This window comes from Sabethes cyaneus, chromosome 1 (assembly GCF_943734655.1).
Source record: "Sabethes cyaneus chromosome 1, idSabCyanKW18_F2, whole genome shotgun sequence".
Classification (NCBI taxonomy): domain Eukaryota; kingdom Metazoa; phylum Arthropoda; class Insecta; order Diptera; family Culicidae; genus Sabethes; species Sabethes cyaneus.
Genome location: NC_071353.1, coordinates 54,842,521 through 54,859,011, shown reverse-complemented (window position 1 = coordinate 54,859,011; position 16,491 = coordinate 54,842,521). Strand labels below are relative to the sequence as shown.

The 16,491-nt window shown below is 38.4% G+C and overlaps 1 protein-coding gene across 1 annotated transcript in view; it reads left to right on the top strand.

Annotated features, from left to right (window-relative positions):
* The window catches only part of LOC128733125 (kelch-like ECH-associated protein 1B), a 38,152-nt gene extending 24,904 nt beyond the window's left edge, over positions 1–13,248 (top strand). The window contains exons 2-5 of the mRNA XM_053826744.1: positions 9,188–9,511; positions 9,579–9,836; positions 9,897–10,579; positions 10,645–13,248. Of these exons, the coding sequence (XP_053682719.1) occupies positions 9,215–9,511; positions 9,579–9,836; positions 9,897–10,579; positions 10,645–11,863 (2,457 nt within the window). The 5' untranslated portion in view covers positions 9,188–9,214 and the 3' untranslated portion in view covers positions 11,864–13,248. The remainder of the gene's footprint in view (positions 1–9,187; positions 9,512–9,578; positions 9,837–9,896; positions 10,580–10,644) is intronic.
* Positions 13,249–16,491: the final 3,243 nt, after the last annotated feature.

Here is a 16,491-nt window from a genome sequence, read left to right as displayed (position 1 = left end):
GAAATCTTGCTGAAATGAGGAAACTTTGTCACATGTTTTGGCTTACTTCCCAAGCACAGATATCAAATTGGTATAGGTTTAGATCATCGTAAAGAATCTTCAACCAATCACGAAGCGAGAATTCTGATAAAACATATTTTCATTATTTTCTATTTTTCAATAGTTCAACATCAAGAATCCATATTTTTCTTCATTTGGGTCAATTCTTAGAAGATTTTCCGATCGATTGGTGTAAGAATATTGAAAATCGATCGGAAAACCGCTGAGCTATTAGCGCTCAAAACCTTTCATTTTTCGTGACGCTCGCATTTTTCGATTTTTTGGAATGACACCTTATCTCAAAACTTGCCGTAAGACGTAGTCCTACGTCAAAAAAGCTTTTACAGCTGATCTTTTTAATTTTGCCAGGACATGCTGCACCGATTTGAAGACCATATAAGATTGTCGTAGCTCTGCAGTCTGCAGATTATTAGACCGTCGTGCAGTTCATTGATTGATTATGCTCGAGATTATATCCTTCCACCACAATGCTGAATAGGTTTATCGATATACCGTAGCGCGACGAGTGCCACCTCTGTTGCTGTTATCACGATCGGCAGCCAATGCAAAATGAACCGTTATAGAGGTAAATTCTGCTCGCCTACGGGTCTGCATAAATCATTCTCTTTATGCCGGGTAATTTTCATAAACATCCTGCCTGATTTTAACAGTTCCAAAACGATTCCGGATGTTTAAAAAACCGATTGTTACAGTCATCTCAATTAGTAACACAAGCATAAAATATATTGTCAAACAAGAAATATGATTTCCAGTTGAATTTACGATTTCCGTAATTACAGAGGCGGGTGCCGCTAATACGAGACATTTTAGCCAGCGAGTAGTGCGTTGGCCAGGTTTTAAATGTGTTAGCGCTTTCATTAGCTTCCATTAAATTAAATTGCCGCTAAAGAAACTGCCAAAAAATACCACTATGTTTTCAAAATAATTTCTTGCAAACTGTTGAAATTGACCATTGATATTTTGATGTTTCCTAAAATATCTGAATAGCTGACAGTATCCGGATTGTTTGCAACGGGAGGTTGAATTGAATCCTTCGGCCTTTGACCTTTTTTCCTTAGTATAACTGCCAGGTCCCTTAGTATAATCACAAACAGACATAACTCTTTGAAGAAAATTCGATAAAAAATGTCACGCACATTTAGTATTAATACTAGCACCATTTGTGATCGACATTCCAAAATATCAACTTAAAAATGGAATATCCCTCTAACATGCAATTATTAATAAGTTAATAAGTGGCCTTCTCTTCTTTCGTTAAAAAGTACCACTTTGACGAATACGGAGACATTCCTAACCCACACTAAATATTAAATTACTGTTCAAACGAACAAGAACGGGACAGTGAATGTTATGTCCGTTTTTCTGTGGAATAATATCTCATGTATAAGAGAAAAACTGTCGACCAACATTTGAAAAGGGCGGATAAGCCAACTGTCAAACAGAACGAGTGAGAGTTCATTTTCCTATGCTGTTCATGCAAAAAATAACTCACTCGTTCTGTTTGACAGTTGGTTTATCCGCCCTTTTCAAATGTTGGTCGACAACTATTCCAAGATCATCTAAGTTGGGCTATCACATTATAGTTTCCTAAAAATCTTTTAAAATTTATGAAATGGAGTAATTCGACCTGGGCAATGGTCGGGTATCCACCTTTTCGCGTGCTTAATGGCGGATAGTGGGCGCAACTTTTGGAAAATATTTCAATGCTTTTGGCAACTTTGCTAACGTACGCTTGACAGTTTTGCAAGGGGAAAATGTCAACATGACGTGAGCAGAGTTGCCAAAAGCATGTTATTTTTTCCGTTAGTTGTACCCACAAGCCATAAAGCCCTATAAATGTATATCTTTATAGGGCTTTAACTAGCCGCCATTAGGCACGCGAAAATGTCGATATGCTGTCCTTACTCGCTGCCGCTCGTTCGGACTCTACTAAGAGATAACCCCTACTAGTCAGTAAACCTAGGAAAACGCATGCCCCTAGATAGAGGTGATTTCCGACGGCGGGTCGCCGGCGAACACTCGCGGCCTACGGCCGTCTCGCCCTGAATCATCTAGGAAACATTTGCCATTATGCCACCTTCTTATAATGAACGACACTCATCGGTTCATTTTTGCTAACACACCTAAAAATGTATGTTGTCAAATTCGGATTTCACGATACGCTTTTGGTTTTCTTTATCATTAGATATCCTTATAAAACGCGCGAGAATAACTTTGAATACATTAAAAATATTCTTATCAACGGGCCTTATTCTGCGAGGCGAGTGACGTGACACGACAAATTAAAATTTGCTGCCACTCGCGTTTCAACTAGCCCTGCAATTGCCCTGTACTCTAATAGCTGGCTGCGAAGTCTGTCATATAAAAACAGAAGGTCAAGTTTCGATAACGTAATGTAGCATCTAGGCTTTGCTTCGCCACTCGCGTTTCGTTCGGCGTTAATCGAGTCGAATGGGATAACATTGAAGTTTTCACATGGACCTTTCGCGGCATGGGCGGCATGTCACTCGATTTGCAAAACACGGAAATAAATACGCACCGAAATTTAACTTTTCACGTCACTTGCCTCGCAGAATAGACCCCAAATCGGGAAAATGTTGATTCAGGGTAAAATATTGTCAATTGCAAGGAAAACTGTACCATCCAAAGTGCGATATCGCTCATAAAAGTGCTATTTTAGCTTAAATCGCTTCGGTATCTTCGGCGCACTTTTTTGTTATTGTCCATGCAATAAGTGCGCCGAAGAGACCGAAACGATATAAGCTAAAATAGCACTCTTATGAGCGATATCGTACTTTGGATGGTACAATTTTCCTTGCAATTGACAATACTTCGGGAAAATAGTCCGTTCGGGGAGAAATAATTCGGGAAAATAGTCAGTTCGGTGAAAAATAATTCGGCGAAATAGTCTGTTCGGGGATGGTGTTCTTCGGGTAAATATTTTTCGGGGAAATAGTACACTCGAGCAAATATCATTCGGGAAAATCGTTTTCGAGAAAACAGTTTTCGGGAAAAAGTCGTACAACCGTTTTTGAATACCGTCATCCGGGGATACTTGCAACACTTTTGAACTTTGACTTGGTATAACTTTCGAAGTATACCGTTCAGGTCCACGTGTAAGTAGCCAAAACTTGTATAGTGGTGAGTACTTTTGATTTATGATTATGAGATAAAAATACAAACTAAATGAATCTGTAGAATGAACCGAAAAGAGGGGTGTTGCAAGTTACCCAGTAAACGGGGTTACTTGCAACACTTTTCTGGTTTTGCGTTTCTTATCTGATTTCAAACTGCGAATGACTATTTTGAGATATTTTGAATTTATTTGTAGTAAAACAAGAGATACTGGAGGCGTTTTTTGTTTCCCAATTTCGTCTATCGCTTTTTTAAAAATGTTCGGTGAAAATGCAGCATGTCGGCGAACTCCAAATTGCCGTTTCAAGGCACGTGGAATTTTTTACAATTTTAATTTGTCTGGAGATGGTACTAGACAAAATAACATCGTACAGATGCAAACTTACTTTGTACATACTGTCTAATACGATAATTTTCATTTTTACAAGTGCTGCAAGCCGCGCCATATTGGAAGTAACAACACGAATTCATCGTTTCTTCTCCAAGTTCAAAATATAAACAAAACTCAAAGTTGCTATTTGTTAGCTTATATGATGCACTTATTGTGTACAGGAACCAAACAATAAAAAATAATTCCATGTTAATGAACTGACGCAACTTTGGACATCCATTTTTCCTACTCTGAAAGTGAAATTACTTTCCAATCGTATAAAAACAAACAAAACAATGATGTAATGGATTGAACTTAACTAAACAATATGGCAAACATCCCTTCTTTAAAATGGCATTGGGTACAAATGGTTATGTTAACAAACAAATGCGTTAGAGCTGCCAGAAGCGCGATGCGCCAAAGTGTTGCAAGTAACCCCGGTGTTGCAAGTATCCCCGGATGACGGTACTCCAATTGATGGCGCATCACTACAGCAAAACGAAGAGTTTTGCTGTCAACCTCTCTTTCAGCACTCTTCTTGCCTACCAAGTATCGCTAAATCGAGATCCCGGTGAGTTATTTAAGAAAACCGCTAGATTTCCGCTAGCCGCTGTTCGGTTATTAAGTCCCGCTGTCCCGCGAAAACCGCTAATTTGGCATCGCTGAATCTCATTGCTATTTATTGATCGCCTTTTATACACTTGTAGTAAATAGATTTCTTCTACGTTGAGAACAATAACTCCTGCGTATCACGTTCGTTTGAACGGACAATAGTCTTTTGTGATTGGATTCGGCTGGACAATAGAAGCTAACCACGAGGGAATATTACAGTGCGGCTTTATGCCGAAACAGTATGTATTCTAACTCTTGAGCAAGTGACAATCATAACACTGCTTATAGAATATTTTGTAGGAAATGTGTTCGGAAAAAATGCCCGAAAAAGTTTTTTAGAATGTTTTGATATTGATTTTTTTTGTGTATCAGATAAAATAGAAAAGGCAGTAAAATGCATATAACCTTATAATTTTGAACCTCTAGTTCACCACACAGGCAAGTTTTAAATGAAATAATTTACTCAAAAAATCTATAGGGGAACTGTGCGTAAAATGAACAGGGGGGTAAAATGGACAGGTAGCCAAATTCCTAGTCAACCGATTCAAATCAATAGGTATCTTCTCCTAAGAGTATTTCAAGTTGTTTGAGACATTATGTGGTAATCATAAGCTTTCCATTGTGAAAAAAATGAAAAAGTAAAAAATATTTGCTAAAATCTGACGCCGATGGTAATTTTCACTATAAGTAAATAAGCTTTTTTGGAGAAACAAATAAAATTTCAACTACAGTGGTATTCCGATTATATCTACACCTGGTTTAATCTACACCCGATTTTAGGTACCCCCGATTTTGTCTATCATTTAGATCCGGTTTTATCTACCTTTTTTTTAATTGTCATTTCAACCATGAGACATGAAAATTTGGAAGATTTCATGAATTTATGAATAGTAAAGAATATTTTTTTGTATTTTATAGTTTACTATATGGCATCTGTGGTATGTAATTACACACAGAATGGGTATAATGCTGAAGTCAAATACGCAAAGTAACTTCCATTTATTTTGTAACGCATATTTTTAACATTTCATAATGATCCTTTTTGAGATTATTCTTTACCGTAACGATAACGGGCACACCCCGTCTCCGCTAAGAACTATGGTTGTCACCTTTCTTTCTTTAAAAATTCTAATCAAAAGATTATCTTTCTTTAAAAATTCAAAACTTTTGATTCATTGAACCGATTTTAATAATTTTATTACCAAATAAAAGGTATTTTAATGAGTTTTACAAGAAAAAAAAACAATAAACGGATGTTCAAATTTTTTATGATTGCAAAAACACTTTTTGTAGGAGCCTCTTAAAGTCACTTAAAACATTTAATATATTCGTTTTTTATTTTTTCATTATATGTACTTTCAATGGCAAGCTAGTTGTTTACATACAACATACGACAAAAAACAGATCTGTAACATTTTCAGTTTTTGAGATACTCTTTTTTTTAGGAATAATGATGCGTAAATGCAATGGACTCGCATGGCGTTTTATATGAGACACATTTCTTTGTCAAAAACCCCTTTTATTACAAGTAAAAACAAAAACCATGCGTCTCCATTGTATTCTCGACACTTTATGAAAACTTAGAGTTCCTTTGGTCTACACACCATGGTAACATAAAAAGTGAATCTTTTCAATGCTTTTGCGATTATAAAAAGAAAGTTTGGGCTTCAGTCCAATATTTTTTTCTGAAAAGCTCATTAAAATACTTTTCATTTGGTATTAACATAATTTAAATCGGTTCAATGGATCAAAAGTTATGAATTTTTAAAGAAAGAAAGGTGGAAAAATGGCAACTTTTGGGACCACACTGACTCCGAAAAGAGAATCCTAAGTGCCAAATGAAAATACGGATCTAAAATTTACTGTAAAGGAATAAGTACACAAAATTTGAATAAAATCGGAGCAATTTTGAACTTCGATATGTCTTTTTTCATAATATTGCTGAGTTGACATGCATTATGGCTAATGGTTGATATGAATAAAATGAGCCCTATGCGTAAAATTACTCTGAAATAATACATAATTGAAAAAAATGATTAATAATAGCAATATTTTTTGTTCATTTAAATTATTTTGGAGCAATTTATTTTTCCCCAAAATTGTCTACTTTCCAAATATATCTACCAAAAATTTTCGGATGGGTAGATAAAATCGGTAAACCACTGTATTGGTATCATTTAGTATTGGTTGTTTATCACTATTCTGCGGATCTGTCGAAAATTCTTAATATTTTTATCAACTATTTGTTTATAATAAACACTTGAAAATAATATGTGTTTTGGGGGCAAAATGAACACTTCATTATGGGGGCAAAGTGAACAGTGTGTATAATGAATTTTATTTTCCATTTATCTGCAACCACGACCTAATTGCAATTCAAGCGATAAAAATGATCGAGTCTCTCAAAAAACGGCGAAAAATGACCGATGAAAAGAGTTGAAAGTCAAACATTGAACGTGGTGAAATACATTATGCTAACTTTATGGAGTCCCATTTAAAATATTGTTTAATTTACCCAAACTGCATGTTAGTTTTAGTTTTCTATGACATGTTTATTGTGCCCCCACTGCAGTTCGTTTTACCCACATGAAAAAAAAAATTACGCTTTCGAAAATAAAGAATTTCTCATGACTAATCGTCCTTTTTCAAACATCTTTATATTATGCTACATAGAATATGAGTCCAATTTTCAATTTATGTAATGAGTTCGGCATTTGGTTGGTTCCTGGAGGAGCAAAAGACGAAATTGCTAAGGGTGTTCATTTTACCCCCAGTTCCCCTACTGCTTTAAAATTATAACTTTCTATAACGATGTTGTGTTATCTGGGATGAGACGTTGGTAGTAATTTAGTAGTGCTAATTTAATAAACTCGTCGAAAGTGATGGGTGTTTCAAAACCAGGGACAATCCTCTACTCTTTACTGATCCTTGATTTATACTTCATTCTTGAGACAAACTACGTTGTCTGGAATCCGTATAAGGATTGCTGAAGTGCGACTGTGTTGGTGGCTATGGAAAAAATCCTGATGAAAACAAATCGCGTATACGTATACGCGGCGAAGTGTGCGTGCGATAAATGTCGGCAATCTCTATTTTGATCTAGCTCTATCCGCGCGCGTCGCCACATGTGCAGCTACAAGCGAGACAAGTCGTAACTGAAATATGCCTATTTGTGAAGATCGCATTAAGTAATAAAAGTAAATGGAATCTCTCCAATTTTTGCTCGTTTATTCGTGAAATCTATTAGGACGGTTGAACATATTTTATAATTTTTAAAACTTATCTTGATTATAAGTGGTTACTTACTTATCTTGATGCTATGTCCCTTAGAATTTCACCTGCATACTTGGTCCATGGTTGTGAAGTGAAGAAGTGTCCACACATTCTAGGTCTTGCTCCACTTGGTCTAACCATCTAGCTCGCTGCGCACCTCTGCGTCTGGTACCAACTGAATTCGAGGCGAACACCATTTTTGCGGGGTTGTTGTCCAAGATTCTGACAACATGTCCAGCCCATTGCACCCTTCTAGCTTTAGCGACTTTCTGGATACTGATTACTGGGTTCGCCGAAGGGCTGCGCCAGCTCATGGTTCATCCTTCTCCTCCATACACCGTTCTCACATAGCCTGCCAAAAATGGCCCTTCGACGTTCGAACACAGGCAGTGCTTTCAAATCTTCGTCGAGCAGTCGAGCATTGTCCACATTCCGGGTCCGTAAAGGACTACCGTTCTTATTGGCGTTTTGTACATGATACATTTAGTGCGGGGGGTGAAAACCTGTATGTATCCAATTGTACGTGCTGATAGATTTAAAAATGAATACCAAGAAGGTTATATTTATTGTTGTTTAACATATTTTTCCAAATAGGCTATTACTAACTCAAATGTTAGAACAAACAGATAGAATATGAACAGGGAATAACAGATAGTGACAATGTTTATAGTTCCATTGTAAATACGATTATACATTATTTGGTGGGATACGAACGAAATACTGATAATGATGGAGAGGTTTGCAAGTACAATCATCTTTCGATAATTGCACTAAACCCTTAGCCTGCATATTTAAACATTTTCATTGATTGAGCTGAGTTATCAAAGCCAAGAGTTGTTTGAAGATTGTTTTTGCCGAAATCGCCGCCAAATATATATTTAAATTAAAACCGAAGTGAAAGTAATATTTAATCTTTTGTAGTTCATTTCTATAGATTGTTTAGTAAACAAATAATATGATTTTTATTAGATTTTAGATTTAAGCAGTCGCCATTGAATTTTTAGATTTCTAAACCAGTTTTTATGCTCAAAATAAAATTTCCATGCATTCGTTTTGTCTATGTGAACACAGAGAATACATTTTCATTAACAGAACTTTTCTTACAAATAAAAAAATTGCTTTTGAAATTTACAGAATTAATGATAACTCTAAACTCATTTCTTCTTAAACACATGTAATTTCCATTCATTTGCTCTTATTTCGATATGACGGTTTACCCTAGAAAAAATCATTTAGTTTTTCAAACTTTAAAAAACATAATAATAAAAACTTGAGAGCAATTTTTATTTGCCTCACTCTTAGAAGATCCCATGCTTTAATATGCATTTAATTTTAATATATCGATGAAATAAATCGGCCGAAAAAATTGCCGAGGGCAAAACCCCCCTAGAAATAAGCTAAACCGCTGGTTTGGTTATTGCGTTCTAAAATAGAAGTATACATAACTATTTGAGTGTTTTAAAACTTCAATCGGCTGATTTTAGTATCGAAAGTCATCATAGATCGCCTCCCAAGCAACAATTTAGGTTCTATTTCAATTTTATGAAGGCCTTTATGACTAATATTGGTCATAAAAGCCACAATAAAACTCGCATTGTTGCTTGAGCAGTGCTAGGCATGGGAGATGGAACAAAGTGCGTTAGCAGCGAAGGGGATTGTGGACGAGGATGAAAAGCACGTGAATTTTGATAAACAGATGTAAATATTAACTATGTTATTTTTGGCAAATATTTACAGTTTACGATTCCGAAGGCGCTGTTGGTCATGGATACCCAAACGAATTTCGATGATCATCCAGATGACACTGCAGACAATGGTAATGGTGATTCGAAGGAAGAACTTGGCGACGTGACCTTCTTTATGTCGAACTACGCCAAGGAGATGCTTAAGATGATGTTCATGATGCGCTCTCACCACATGTTAACTGATGTAGCACTTGAAGTGGAACACGAAACTTTTCATGCGCACAAGGTCGTGCTATCTGCCGCAAGTCCGTACTTCAAGGCAATGTTCACTGGAGGGCTTATGGAATGCGAAATGTCGAGGGTCAGGTTACAAGGGGTGAGTTTAATTGAGATACTATCTACTAACTACAATTGCAACTTTAGAAGATATTTTAAATTTTTAGGTATGTCCAACAGCGATGGCGCGAATTTTGTTTTTCATGTACACCGGTCATATACGGGTGACGGAGGTAACAGTATGTACGCTGTTGCCAGCTGCAACTATGTTCCAGGTTCCCAACATAATAGATGCATGTTGTGTTTTCTTAGAACGTCAGCTTGATCCTACAAATGCAATTGGTATTGCTGATTTTGCAGAACAGTATGGTTGTAGGGAACTTAAACTGAAAGCGAACCAGTTCATTGAACGTCACTTCACCAAAGTATGTTTAAAGTCTGTATTTTTATTTCGCCACCTAACACAATACTCATTTAAATTTAAGATTTGCCAAGAGGACGAGTTTTTGCAATTGTCAGCAATACAGCTCATTACTTTGATCAAAAAGGATGAACTGAACGTGCAGGGTGAACGAGATGTGTATGATGCAGTACTGAAATGGGTTAAATATGATGAAGAAAATCGGTTCCCGAAAATGCAGCCTATCCTGTATGCGGTCCGATGTCAGCTTCTTACACCGAGCTTCCTCAAAGACCAGATGAAAAACTGTGAGGTATTGCGAAGGGTTCCAGCTTGTCGAGAATATCTGGCACAAATATTCAAAGATCTTACCTTGCATAAGCGACCAGCAGTGAAAGAACGGAAACCAAATACTACAAGAATGATTTTCGTTGCCGGCGGCTACTTTAAACATTCCCTAGACGTACTAGAAGGCTACAACGTGGATGACAAAGTCTGGGTCACTCTACCAAGGCTGACGGTGCCGCGATCCGGACTGGGAGCTGCATTTTTAAAGGGAACTTTTTACGCTGTCGGTGGGAGAAACAATGCGCCCGGATCTTCGTACGATTCCGACTGGGTTGATCGTTACAACCCAGAATCGGAAACTTGGCGACCCTGTGCACCGATGACTGTACCACGAAATCGTGTTGGAGTTGTGGTGATGGACGAGTTGCTTTACGCAGTTGGTGGTTCGGCTAGTATGGAGTATCACAACACCGTAGAATAGTAAGCATAATATTCCGAATTTATGGCTAAAACTATACTTATTTTCATTCTACTGTCTGATCCAGTTTCGATCCAGAAAATGACCGATGGACTTTGATAAAACCTATGCATTCGAAGCGATTGGGCGTAGGTGTAGCTGTGGTTAATCGATTGCTTTACGCTATTGGTGGTTTCGATGGACAAGTGAGGCATTCATCTGGAGAATGCTACCATCCTGAAAACAACGAGTGGACGATGCTTCCACCTATGAAGTATGGACGCTCTGGTGCTGGCGTTGCGGCTTTGCAACAATACATATATGTGGTCGGAGGTTTCGATGGAACACGGCAGTTAGATTCAGTAGAAAGATATGATACGGAACTGCAAATCTGGGAATTAGTAGCACCGATACAGATTGCTCGTAGTGCCTTGTCCTTAACTGTATTAGATGGTAAGCTATATGCAATGGGTGGGTATGATGGCCAGAATTTTCTGGCATATGTAGAAGTTTACGATCCAACAACGAACGTTTGGGTGGATGGTACGCCACTTACCTCTGGAAGAAGTGGACATGCATCGGCAGTAATCTATACACCAGCATGCATTTCCAGCTACATGGAAAATTTAAATATATGCGAGGAATCTAAGGGAAGCCGTGAAGAACAAAATGGGAATGGAGATGTCCCGCCGAACAACAGCCAAAGAATGCACTGCGAGGCTTCAACATCGAGAGGAACAAACTTTGGAAACGGAAGTGGCTCTAAAAGAGACCATTGTGCCGCAGACGAAGTACAAATGCCGATTTCCCAAGCTGTAAAACAAAGTGAGCATAAAACTAGTGAAGGCGTATGTGCCATGGAAACCAATTCTAGTCAAACTGATTCAAGCGAAGATAACGATACAGCGATGTTACACAAAACAGCACCTCCGGTCGCATTAACTATGCCATGTAGAATTACTCAGAAGCTGTTTACGCATAAGCAAGCATCTACGTCTTCCAGTTCACAGAATAACGATCAGGGTGAAGCAAGTTCAAGCTCTAAAGCCAAGAGAAAAGCATCCAGTGGGTGGAATGAAGAAAATTGTCCACTTATCAGGTTAAAGCGGCAAATCACGTGTTTCGTATCATCCATAGTTAACCAATCAAACCCAAACAATTGTATTCCTCCTAATGAGGAGAGTACATCGCCCAATGAGGAATCACTCGCAGAGCGCGACGAATCCAAAAACGAACAAGGTCTTTTTGAAATGCCGACTTCTGAACAACCAAAATATGAGGACACTGGTACAAAACCAGATTTATAGTCATTTTGGTTTGTTAGCGTAAATCAGAATGTAAAAAATTACCTTGTGATGCTTAGAGCCGTTCCATTATTACCTATATATTGCGGACAACAGGCAACACTTTGATCGGTCTAATACAGTCTATTTGCAATACTATCCAAAAGACGCTTCAAACTTATACAGTTGATAAGCTATGAAGCTAACACTAATAATGGCTCCACTCAAGCAAGATAAAATATATCTGTACATTTTAATTTTCGTTTATATTGAAACTAGAATCAGTTCGCCATGTTAAATTGTCAATATAAGCAAAGCTAGGCCCCCGTTTGATTATGTCTGGAAAGAGACTTGAATCGTGCAATTGAGAGGTTAGGGCTACGATTCTATGGATTTCAACAATACTTTTCCTGTCTGAATTGAACATATATCGACGGGATTTGTTAAACTGATATCGCCGATCATTAGGAATTTTTAAATAACCGAATCCAAAACTAAGAACTATTCGATGGTTTGCATACACGTGAAAATACAGATAGGTAGTCACATTCCTAATGTATTAATGCATTGTAAATAGGGTTTTATTATTTTCTTCGTTTGTTACATAGTGACATATGGAGGGAAAACATAGATTTATTATCAATGGTCGACTTAAACTACTATAACGTTAAGATGAAGGTTTTCATATTGTAACCAAATTTATACTATGTATAAATTTCGCAAAACTTTAGACGTAAGATAGTTTAATGTAGTAAAAGACTAGTGGACCCAAGAGCGATTTTAAACGAAGGACTACAAATGGCTTGCTGAACGCATGTTTCATTAGGTTAGACTAGATATCCTAAGAGTACGAAGGTAATCCATGTAGTATGACTTTGTCGGTGCTAACGTTTCCCTGCTATTGTTTTCGTGTGATAAACTATCAGTAGCCAAAGCCAACGCTTCGTTTTGAATTTCGATTAACATAGATTTTTAGCTGCTTTGTGGTTTTGACAAAAAACCCATAAAAAAATTATCAAATTTCTTCCACGTAAATCACACCGTATGCCTTACGTTTGACCCGTCATATACCCAACAGAGACTCCCAATGGCACTTTTCTTTGAAATTGTCGTTATAGCGGCAATATTGAAAATATCGATCTATTAATAAATTATTGAACGTTTCTGCGAAATACGGATGTATATTTTTTTTTTTCAAACATTGCTTGATTGTTTTACAACCATCTTTTAATACTTTACCACCGACACATTTGTAGAAATAGTAAACATGCTCTGTTGGTTTTCAGATCTCGATTCACTGAAGGTGATTGAAGTTTTTGTTAATCTCTGTACTCTCAAGATTCCTAGGCTAGACATACGTTTAGTTCAGTTACTTTGGTGTTCTATGCGTTACTGGACTTTGCCAAGAAATAGACATATTTTGATACAAAAAACGCAGTTTTATTGATGAAATATTGAGATCTCAGTGTTTCTTGTTCCAACATAACTTGAGGCTAGAGAGGGTAGGAGTAGTTTTGTAACCATGTTTTTTCGCTATTTCGGTTTTTATCTCCAACGTTAAGGGCAGTTTCATACGGATATGTTCTGGAGTTTGCCCCTTTTACTTTTTTCTATCATAAATCAGACAGTATTTGATACAACGATGAATGGGGCATTTCGTAAGCTAGTAATTATCTACAATATTGGCTAATCATGTAAATCTGGATGGGCTTCGTTAATTTCGTAGTCGGCAACGATTTGGTTAATCCATCACATGGATTTCTAAGTTGATCAAAAGGTAGCAAACTATTAACATCAACCTATCCTGGTCGTCGCTTTGTCTATTGTCTAGGGAAAATTATTATTACAGATCCTGTTAGAAACCCTGTAAAATGACAAAAATTTCGGTGGTCCGTGTGACCAAAAGATTAATAGTATTTTTTTTTTTTTTTTTTTTTTTTCTCTCTTTATTATCGAGATTTTCAGCCGTGGGCTGGTTCATCTCGTGTTTCTTATATTAAATACAGTTGAATAGACGTGTGTCCTTAAGGAAAGAAATTAGGGCTGCTTCGCTTGATGTCTCATTCTGTAGTGCCTGATTAATGTTGACGGATATGTTGTATAGACTCCGGGAGCTGGTATACTGTGGGCAGTTGCAGATGATGTGTTCCACTGAGCAAGGTACATGGCATATATCGCATATCTTATGGAATCCACTTCTGTTCCCGTAATCGTGAGATAGTCTGGTATGGCCGGTACGAAGTCTCGACAGCACACGCTGGTCCTCCCACTTCGGTGAGTCAGTCCATGATTGCGTTGTTTGCTTAACTTTTCGGATAAACGGTCCTCTGCTGCTGAACCATTCTGTAGACCACTTAGTCCGTATTAATAGGTCGACCCAGGCTTTGATATCTTTCGCTGGGATTTTTCTCGTGTAGAATTCAGAGTTTCTGCCGGTGTCTGCAAGCTGATCGGCTGTTTCGTTACCTGGAATCCCGCAGTGTCCGGGTACCCAGATAAATGTGGTATTAGGGCGTACGTTATTTTGAGTGGCTTGAATCCAAGGATGGGCAGAAGAGGCCGACTGGATGGCGGAGATTACACTAGCGGAGTCGGAAAAAATGGCTAACGGTTTGGATGCGGGCTCAGAGGCGGCAATGAATATTGCAGCTGCTTCTGCCGAAAAGATACTGCATATGTCCGGTAGACGGTACTGAAGATTGCTGGTATTCTCATGGATGCCAATGCCAACTGTTCCGTCCGCTTTGGAGCCGTCAGTATAGCGGCATGTGTGGTCAGAATATTTGTCTGCAATAAGGGCTGTGACGGTACTTCGGAGTGCGACGGAATTAGAGCCTGCGCTGAAATTTCTTTTGATAGTGTTATCAATGTTGATTTGTGGGGCTTGCCAGTCTCTGGGACCAATCCATTCAAGCGCGGCAACGTCAGGGAGCTCATGGTTGACTAGTTCTCTTAGAACATGGTTTGCTTCATTCAGAATATAGACTCCTTCACTGTCTCCAGTGGTCTTTTCAAGAAAGTTGATGGCTCTTTTGCATATCGTTGAAACTATGAGATGTTTGAATGGAAGCGTACCTAGTTCGATGTGGACTGAAATTTCTGGTGTGGAAGGCATCAGATTAGATAGGATTCTACGGGAGCGGTTGTATGTTGGAGCTAAACTGGATATCATGTTATCGGTTGCGCTGCATGTCAGTTCAATACCGTAGAGAAGTTTGGAATCAACTATTGCTTTCGCTACTTGGAGCCGTGTAGGTCTACTGTTAGTACTGTGGCGGCCGGAGAGCAATTTTAGCAAGCGTAGTCTGGTTCCGCAGTTGGCTTTGACATCAGCAAAGTGTTGATTGAAGGATAGGTGGCGGTCAATTAGAACCCCGAGAACTCGTAGTGTGTTCCGAAAGGGTATTGCAGTGTCATTGATATAGACTGGTCTAGATGTGGTACGGTGGTTCTCGTTGCATGCATGTAAAATTGCACATTTCTCAGCCGACAATTCAAAGCCGAGGAGAGTTGCCCATTTGACAACAGCTCGCACAGCAGCTTGTGTGGTTCTACGCAGCGATGGCAATTTGTTGCCGACGGTGACAAGCAGGATGTCGTCAGCGTACACGAATATGTGTATGTTTTTTGGGAGTTGCCGGAAAACACTGTTCATTATTACCAGAAAAATAGTGACAGATATGACCGAACCTTGTGGAACACCGGTTTCTTCCGTCTTCGTATCTGACTTGTGATTGCCAATTATAACTTGGAACGTTCGATTGGTTAGGAAGTTTTTAATAAAGTGCAGAATATGACCGGACAGACCCCATTCTCCCAGTTGACGTATTGCCTCGGGAGCCCAGGCCCTGTTGTATGCTTTGGCTATGTCAAGCGAGACGATGTCGATATGTTTGTTATTTGTTTTTGCTTCATTAAAGACTTGGCCAAGGGATGCAAAATATGTCCCTGTGCCGTACCCTGGCCTAAAGGCATGTTGGCGGCAATCTAGTAGGTCATGATTGTTCAGGAAATGCACCAATCGTCTGTTCACCATTCTTTCCATGATCTTGCTGATACAGCACGTTAGGGAGATCGGTCTGTATCCGGTAGGATCCGTGCAACCAGGACCGTTTTTTGGAATTGCTACAACCAAGCTATGTCTCCAAGTTTGGGGAAAGCTATCCGAGGACCATTCTTTATTAATAAGGTTTAGCATCATGAGTCTGCCTTTAAGTGGCAGATGTTTTAGGACAGGATAACCTATATCATCAGCTCCGGCAGATTTGCCTTTTCCTTTAGAGAGGGCGAAAACCAGCTCCTCAATAGAGAAGGGTATGTTAATATAATTGTTTTCGGTGTCAGTTGGAATAGCGATGTTGTGCAGGGAGCAGCCGGATGCAAGATTTTTTTGGATAAAATGTTGACTATATTTGGATAGGGATGAGAGTTCCGAAAAATAAGATGCTAAAACATTTGCAATAATGGATGGATCTCGAGTTTGTGAACCTTGGTAATTAATAGAGATTCCAGAGTGTCTCCTTTTACCATTTAGGGCGTTAACTTTGTTCCAAAGTTCCGTAGGGGTTTGGTGTTCGTCGATGCTATTTAGGAAATTTTCCCATGATTTGCGCTTTGCCTCTCTAATCACTTGACGGCACTCATTCCTATGG